Source organism: Dreissena polymorpha, chromosome 7 (genome assembly GCF_020536995.1).
Source record: "Dreissena polymorpha isolate Duluth1 chromosome 7, UMN_Dpol_1.0, whole genome shotgun sequence".
In the NCBI taxonomy this organism is placed as follows: Eukaryota; Metazoa; Mollusca; class Bivalvia; order Myida; family Dreissenidae; genus Dreissena; species Dreissena polymorpha.
In genome coordinates, this window is record NC_068361.1 from 60676291 (window position 1) to 60685607 (window position 9317).

General features: G+C 32.2%; 1 protein-coding gene across 1 annotated transcript; it reads right to left on the reverse strand.

Annotated features, from left to right (window-relative positions):
• Positions 1 to 4597: 4597 nt before the first annotated feature.
• On the reverse strand, positions 4598 to 8131 carry LOC127838135 (fatty acid-binding protein type 2-like). The gene is made up of 4 exons (XM_052365707.1): positions 7729 to 8131; positions 5829 to 6007; positions 5421 to 5531; positions 4598 to 5143 (listed from the first exon to the last, which is right to left on the reverse strand). The coding sequence occupies exons 1-4, from the start codon at positions 7805 to 7807 to the stop codon at positions 5093 to 5095; spliced, it is 420 nt and encodes a 139-aa protein (XP_052221667.1). The 5' UTR covers positions 7808 to 8131; the 3' UTR covers positions 4598 to 5092.
• Between the last annotated feature and the right edge of the window lie 1186 nt (positions 8132 to 9317).

The following is a 9317-nucleotide window of genomic DNA, read 5'->3' on the forward strand; positions in this document are numbered from 1 at the left end:
ATTTAGTCTGGATATATAAAAAGACAGTACCATAAATCATTAGAAAACAAAAAAGTGCAAATATCAGATGTTTTATAAGAATATAACGAAAGAACATACAAGATCACATTTTCACATCATTTGCAGATAAAGTGTAGATTAAATCAAATCGCATTAAAATCAAATTAAGCGTTTTATATTTCATGCTGCTTATCATTTGCCGTTTTTATTGCGAAATAATGTGTCCAACGGTTAATACAGGAAGACCTGCGAATCCGTTCCAAATTAAATTAAATACATGACATGCCTTTCCCTATGTTCGCATGAGCGTTGGAACATAAAAAACACATACACATTGTGTTAAATTTATTACACGAAACCAGCAAATACCATCAATTGTTGGCGTTCGAGAAACGTTATTAACTAGGTTATGTTTTGTTGTCATTGATTCTAGCAGACCTATACATTGTTTGGTTAATAATGATTTAGAGTAAAGGGTGGATGTATAATTGTTGTCGAACGGCAAACGTTTTTTAATCTTAATCTTTATAACAGAGGAAAGGTTCGATATGGAGGTATATTGATGGAGATTATTAAACTTTCTATCTAGATTTTATCAAAAACGTTGATTCCCTTATAACATGTTGTTGTCACAATATTTAAATCATATTTTTATAATAAGGCACGATATTAATTTTATTTGCAAAAATGATCTTTCATCATATCTGACCGATTAATAATACTAGTAAGTGGAACATAACTCACTTGGAAATTTAGCAGTTTGTGGTTCGCCCAATTACAGGATAATCTGGGACGACATTTTACATACATGTATTAAACCCACTTTTTACAAAGCACGGTCCATATTTACTACATTCATAATAAGTATTCTGTTCGATAGATGATAATAAGATGTATCGGGATTCAACAATAATTCCGATCATTAATAAATTACAATATTATTTTGAATACTTTCAAATCATCAAATTCACACGTGATTTAAGCACATTTTGTATGTTTGTGTCTCCCCAACGCGGTACATTAAAAATATATCGCCGAATGTACATGCATTAACTATGTGTCTTCTGTGTAAATGTTTGTTGAATACATTACTTATTATCAACAATAATTTTGCAGCATGAAATACTTATGCATTACATGTTTGCAACCCAGGGGGAGTTCATTGAGTATATACAGTCAGTGTTCCAGACTATTTCCTTATGCAATTGATAACAGAGACATAAATGCTGTCACTACCAATATGCAAAGTTAATGTTATATATATCACAGGTTTATTAGTTGAGTGTCTATTTCAGTTTGTATACTGGAATGAAGGTTTAACGGACTTATATTTTGCCGAGTATTATTTGTTTATGATAAGAATATCAACATATTGCACTGTACGAGTAGGCTTCAGTATAATAAAAGCCCAAAACAAAAACATACAACACAAACCAAACACATGCACAGAGAAAGACAGACATAACATGGTTCATGGAAATAACCTAACAAAATATTTGAAAAGTTACAAACTCTGGTGTTGCAACTTGTGGCTACTTTTCTGAACCCTGGTTAAAACTATTGATCTGCATTTGTCCCTGATGTTCATTGTCACGAATGAAATTTTATGCGTATAGAAACAAATGATGTTGCTGATTCTCCAATGTCCATGCTCTGGTCTGCGATTATGCAATAAGACTACTTGGCGGTTTTGACTTCATGCAGCAACTGTTATGTCAGTGATTCTTTACTAGATGTTTGACAAAAAACAAAAAAGCTAAACCTTGTAGCACCACCAACTTGACAATAACGAGATCCCTTTAGCGTTCGATTCAATGACAACATATCCATTAAGGTACGATACCCCGGCGTAAACTGAAGTACAGGTATAATCATAAGAATTTCCTTAACGCGAATGAGTGCATTGCCTGAATAGCGTTTGAAAATATTGGTATGGTTAAAATTGGTTCCGTAGTTGAGGTGCTTTAGGTTGTGTTATTATCATGTCATGGCATTGTTACTAATGTCGTTTTTGTTAAAATAAAATAACACAACTAAATATTACGAGACAATATGTATGTTAATATATTTAAATGTAAATATAACGTTGTGGTAAATGCTTAAATTTATTTTTTTTAAACACAGATACTGTTTTATAGAAATATTACTATTGTTCAGAATCACGCCTTGAATATTGGTGTCATATGACTTGGTCGTAAACATGTCACAATAATCATCAATCGGATATCCGACAAGCCTAAAACGAACATTAAGATCGTTAAGTATTCCGTTAATAACTCAATGGTTTAAGAAAGAAAATCTATATGTTAATGTTTCCGATACGCAGAAAAGTTACATGGTGCATATAACCCTTATTGTTTGAGGCATACCAGAAAACGCTATCTTGGATTTGTTAATCTCATTTAATCCTCAAGATATGACTGCGATTTTATGGTGTGTCACAAACAACGTTTCTTTTCCGTAGAAACAATATTGATGTTATGTTAATTCAAAGGCCGCTATGAAAATATTCTCTAGACTAGTATTATAATATTAAAATAGGTTTTACACTTTATTTAACATATGCCATAAGCTTACGGCTTATAAGTCAAAGCGTATATATATTTATATATATATATATATTAAAACAAATAACAAAGCTGGTTACAATATAACCAACAGTACTGTTTTTAACATGAACCGAGAAATATAAGTCAGCATCAGTTCAAGCGTATGTATCCAGTTGCAGGCATAGTGTCATTCTCTTCATACACATTGTTTTGTTTGCTTAAGCTGTTTTTTTCTTAAAATATCGTTAATTTGTTGCTTGTAAACCAATACACACGTGTAAGAGACATGCGGTGGGTAGCACATAGTTTATGTTTTGGTAATCGTCTTTGTTTTAACTTATGCGTCATAGTTTTGGTCTGGTTTCTGAACAGATCTTGTTTAAACTTTGTTTTAATTCTTATTAAATTTTAGTGAGCAAAATATCAGAAAGTTGTGGATTGTCTCCAATTCTAACACGGCACGCGACTTGTTTTCTATAGACAAAGAAGGAAATCAAGTGTGGGTTATTCTGCAATAAACTATGGGCGGAGCTTAATTCTTCGAAAATAGTTCCGAATAAATCAAGAAAATATTGCAGTAAAAAGCACGTGCTAAAACACGCTCTAAAAGAAATGTAATAAATGTAGCAAGTATATAAATGTAATGAAACACAAATTGTATATTTGGGGAAAAGTGGCGTAACCACGCCTGCAAAGAATGTTATTTGTTAAGAAACGTAATTGAGAAAATATTTATAGCATGTCAGCTTTTCATTTGCATCAATAAACGTGACGTCATTTAGTTTCTATGATTGTTGTTCATAGAAAGTGACAGTGACGTCATTTGCAATATATTTATGAATGAAAACGACGTCATATGTTTGTACAATTCAATGACGTCATTAAATAGTGAACGTTGTACTAAGAAGGGCGGAGTATTGATCAATTTAGTTCACGTCCAAAAGCTTGAACCAAATCAATCAGAATCGTGTTAGAATCGAAATAATATTTTTCAATGATGGTGAGCACTCGTGATTTAATTCCTACGCATCTATACTCCTTACTGTGGGTTATTCGACAACAAACCATGATAGAAATATATTATTTCTTAAACATCATAGGATAAATAGGAGTTATTAATTTGTTTTTGTTGTCAGATAATCAATGTTCAAAATCATCTTAGCAAAGCCAATTTCGAATTTAACTTATCTTATATTTAGGTAGCATGCAGCGATTAATGTTTTAGAGAAGGTCATTGCAAAATGTTGAAAGATACTTGCTTATGTTGAATGTCAACATCATAATCTCTATCAGAAACATATAATATTAAAACTATGTTTACTTGATTATGGAGGCGTTGAATACTGAGTAGTATGTGTATATTGTTACATAAGGATGAACATTTTGAAATAATTGTAGTTTCGTTAAAGTATGAAGCTCTGTAAAACCTGTTTCTACCCAATACTTTCCATTGACCTTCTCAATGATGTATCCCATGCATTATTAATTTATTTGCGTGTTTGTGCGGTGTCTAGTGAGTTTGGCTTTTGGTAAACTCTTTGTATTTGCCAATATTAAATAATATAATAAAACATTTAGTTTTCTCTCTTCCTTGCGCGTCTTAAATTTAATTTCGTTTATATTTAAATAATTAGGAAAATATGTAATATATATTGTATATACACGTTTGTTTAAATATGGTAAATTTGTTAAAAATAAATTACCAAGAGATGAATTTCTCTTACGTTAGGTTATCTATAAAATGCTTATAAAAAACTGCTGCGTATCGGCTTGGTGTTTCAATTCCTAATTTATCTTTAAAATAAATTGTATGTATATTTGTTCAATGTCCAATCACAGCAATGGAGACTACATATGTTAATATACTAGTATTATGTATGTGCATGTCCTTAACTGATTTATATATACGTTAACAACTTTTAAGCCTGGAAATTCATATGACAACTAACTTAAGGGCAATATTTTTAATGCGTTGAAACTCTTATGGGAAGACTAGCGTATACTTTCAGAATATTCCAAAATGTGTTTTTAAGAAAAATCAATTTAACTAGAAGTTTTCATGTTTATTACTGTTTTACATTGCAATGAGAAAACAAGAATGAACACGACGGTGCTGTTTATACATGATTTACAATAAATATGCATTCTTAAATGAAAAGAAGCGACCTATAGTATTGATTTAATGCGCTACAATTGAACATAAATAACATAATGAACGAACATGTACTATAATTGTTGGTCTCATAAATGTCTCTCACCGGATGAGACGTTTTTGTTTCCAAGAGACGTTAATAATATATGCATTTAACATAATATTCTTTAAACATTTAGGTCGGACACCCTTAAGCTGAAATGCTTCTTTGAACACAATTGCACAGCAATGTTCTAGCTATTATCACATACTCTAGCCATTAACTTACTTTGTTAATCTCAGCTAAATTCGAATCATTCAGTATTCGTCACAACACAAAATCCACAAGACAGCAACAAGCGTACACGATTGTTATAGTTTGCTCAAGCAATGCTTGATTGTATGCATCATTTTATATCCTGCAATACTGGGATTTCATCTGCAGAAGACCAATTTGTGTTACCTGAAAGGAGAAATTAATTTAAAATCTAAGTTTGAATCTAACATTCAACCATTTTCTGAAAAGGTAAACACAGCGTGATACCATACTTTGCTCAATCTTAACGAACACAGACAAACAACAGTTAGTGTACTTTCGTGATGTTAATACTTATTTTGTATTTAGTATGAAGTGCTTAATGTTATTATGCATAGTTTAGTCTACGAATAATGTAACGGAATTCATTAATAGAAAAAAGTAGAAGACCCTATGACATAAAATGACCAGGCCGATAGCTTACCACAACCATTTTGCCGCCTTCTATATGTCTAGAAATATGCATTTCCATCCCTTGCAAGCCTTCATCGACATGCTTTTCCACAAATCTATCACCGTCAGCCGTCATTACACTCTGTTTAAAAAGAAAGTTTCTCAATATGTAGGAAAATACTTTTTGCACCTTTCATATTAATAAACCATGATATTATGTTGTTTGTACTGTACTTGAACTTATAGGAAATGTGATTCATGTCATAAAGGTCCAGCGCATGTTTATTCCGTTTTAACTCATGACTCTTTATAGTTTTGATTTAAAAAAAACAACGCACGCATCAGCAACGTGGCAACAAGTTTGAACGTGGCTGACTCTAGGTTATTAAGTATAAAATAATTGGTGACTTAATAAACGATGAGATGTTATATTGCAAACCTTCATAGGCGAGCCGTCAATAGAGGCGGATTCATAAGGGTCCCCGAGTTTGAAGCGGAAGGTTCTGGAACCTGGTACTCCCTGCATGCCGACGTCTATCACCCACTGATCACCGTCTTTTTTGTACGTGATTTCCGTCCTTGCATTTTTAAAGAATTCCTTCTTCTCTATCGGCAAACCTGACGAGAAAAACGCCAGTGAATGGCAATATGATCAGATCAATAACAACGAACTTATTTACACATGAAATAATACGCTATATTGTTGATATATATTTTTCTCATAATTAATACACATTGTGGGATGAACAAATATAAATTTCGTATTTATTCAGGATATATTAGTTACCGATTTCGTTATGGTAAAATATATTTACTGTAAAGCGCATTTAGAAACAGATATGTTTACAGGTATTTTCCTTTGTTAATGTGCAAACCTATGAAGTCAGAATTTTACAATAGTGATCACAATGTGCAATTCGCAATCGTACGAGTAGATGCAATACAGAACACAGCATGCGTGCCTGCAATTCCTTACGCATTTTTATAACCACAGGCATTTCATTCCACGCTATTACTGTGTACGTTCGAATGCGCGGTATTTGTTGATACGTTCCTGCATTATATTGCAGGTCGTTAATGTGTGCAGCAAAACGTGTGTGTATTTTTTTCAAGACAATCCACTATTTGATGTCGTGAATCATATTATTGTACCTTTTACAATCTCGTCAAAGAACACCAGGTGTGTTCATGAAGTTATCACGTATCACGAAGAATGTATGCGCAGGTATAAATTAATTTACGATAACAAACGTTAAAGAACTATTACAATAAACGGTGTTAATTATAACGACTTATACGTTGAAACCTCAAGGTTGCATTAAAAGTATATTAAAAGTAGCAAAGTACGAAGCGTATAGAAATGAACAAAAGCTTGTTTTTAAGATTGTACATTTTCCATACCCATTACTTATTAAATCAGATAAACTTATTCAATTTGTTTTAATTGGCTTGTGTAATTAATTGATATTGTTAGTTTATAGTCGAACTAACTCGAATGTTGGTTCGAACATATCAAGTATACAACTAGTGTTATTCAATATATAATACAAAACAATAAATTAAGCTTTTCCCAATATTTCTTCTAATTGATTTAGTGCAGATTTACCTTTTTCAATCTGCCGCGAGACGTTTGTTCTAAACACATGCCATTAATCTGAAAATATCCTTATATCACATTAACGTTTACCTAAAGCGATTTGTCATCTGACATCTGTGATCAGGCAAGTAATAGCCATTTCACAGGTAGTGGCTTTAATGCCAGTGTATCATTCTTCGATATTGTTTTAAGGCAAATATAGCCTCTGTTTTTTTCTTCAATAATTTTCAAAGAAAATATGTCATTATGTTTAGATTGAATTATAAAGCACTCATAACTCTATTATTTCATATTAATCTTCGTGCATTATGTAATCGTAAACGTTATGCTTAAATAATATTTAATAACAGAGATCACAGGAAAAATTGTAAACGGCATGATTGTAATGTCATTTCCTTATCCATAACTATCATGTAATTAAAGTAGGCGGATTGTTATGAAAGTACCAACCTTAACCTTTAATAAGCCGTACAGTTAAGAACGTACCTTCCATGTAAATATATTAGGCGCTATTTTAGGAATAAACCATCCATTAACGTAAATACCATGACTTACGTATGTTGAGTGTTTTATTGTATTGTTTTGCCCTCTAATCCAGATAATTGGTCAATTGCCTTTAAGAACAGCAGATGTTGATAACATTATATCTACTGAGTTTCGTTATTAATATATATATGTTCTATACATTCTATTTGAAATAACCGTAATTTTGAAGGCGGTTTTCATTTTAAAACTTAAGTACCTAATGCTGAAGCCATTTCGTCAAATCCAACTTTCTCTTCTTCTCTCCAACTGCCAATGAATGCATCCACACCAGACATTTTGATTTGAATTTCTTCTTGTGGCTTTTCTATTAAATATCCAAACTGCGGCACTCAACAATGTTCACACCTTTGAGAACATTAACAAAACGTTAACCCTGTTCTGGCAATAGCCTTAAAAATTAAACGTTGTATCAAACTTGATAATTCAATATAATATTCTTGAAAGTACTGCACGTTAGGTGTAATGCTTATACAGCTTCGTTTGTTCTTTTGATACTACTGATTTCACCGCGCGCGTATCATTGAATATCCGATATTGCACGAGCGAACGCTCGGTGTCTGGACTTAAATAGCCTTGTGATACTGTCTGCTCCTCTCAAGCGCTGTCGCCGTCGGAAACATAGGTTACCGCGCATCTCACTTATTTCATACACTTCATCCAATACACCCATTCACCTGTTTGCAATGGATTCGCCATCATAATTCAAAGGAAACCATTTTAATACGCGATAAAAGAGGAAAAGAACGGTCTCCAGACAATGCTCATTTTTCACTCTAAATATACATATTTTTATTGAGACTTAATAATGGGACAAAAACTTTCCCTGTCATAATAATTAGAATAATGCCATGGTATTTTATGATCAAAAATAGTTTTTCAAAGGTACTTGTATTTCATATAAAACTATTTTATTTCACAGTTCAATTGAACTTGATATATTGAACACACATTTTATAAATTATACAAATCAGTTACAAAGAAGAATGGGAATTAAAACGAAATTTGAATGGAAACTTGGATTTATTTTTAGTAACAACTGAACCACCAATTCTGGCGTAATTCATTGTGTATATATCATCAAACGGTGCGTTTCATTTTTCGTAATTCTTTAGAAATTATGAGATCCCCATGTGTTGGAACATGTCACGTTTTTTTAACTCATGGCACCAACATTCAAAGATTTTTAATTAAGTTAAGAGTATAATTGATCGCATTTATGGATCATACTTAGAACTATTGTAGTGAGAATTTTTTTTCTTTGTTGTCAATTGGAACGAACGGAAGTCACATTCTTGTTGCAATTACCGCAATAATAATGCTCGTCGTGATGCTGATAAGGATATTAATGGAAATGATGTCATGGCGATGATAATCCTTATGGTGGTAATGGTATGATGATGTTGATGATCATTTATATGGTGATGGTGATATTGACGCTGATGCTTAAGCTGTTTTTGTTTATCAAGATAATACAACGGATATAGTTGAGACAATTGGTCATAATGTAGTATTATAGTATTACATGATTACTTTATTTGTTGAGATCATATTATTCAAAGCTGTGTGGAAAGTATGATTCTTTAACACTATTGTACGACAGCAGCATAAACGGCTTACTACACAAGAAAAGAGTCATCCTTCCGCCCGATTGTTGTGCAATACATGATGGAGGGTGCTTCAGTTCTACGACCTGATGCACAACCAATGTGCATTAAACTTGAAATTAATGAGACACACAACACTTATTTCAATAAATCAGAAACAATAAGATTGCGCTTTTAGTGT

What these genes read in the sequence shown, in the direction of transcription:
- LOC127838135 (XM_052365707.1), bottom strand. Translation starts at nt 7,807, where the DNA reads ATGTCTGGTGTGGATGCATTCATTGGCAGTTGGAGAGAAGAAGAGAAA. An exon ending in CGAAATGGCTTCAGCATTAG is followed by an intron (nt 6,008 to 7,728) that starts GTACTTAAGTTT and finishes TTTTCTCGTCAG; the next exon opens with GTTTGCCGATAGAGAAGAAG. An exon ending in AAGGCGGCAAAATGGTTGTG is followed by an intron (nt 5,144 to 5,420) that starts GTAAGCTATCGG and finishes TTCTCCTTTCAG; the next exon opens with GTAACACAAATTGGTCTTCT.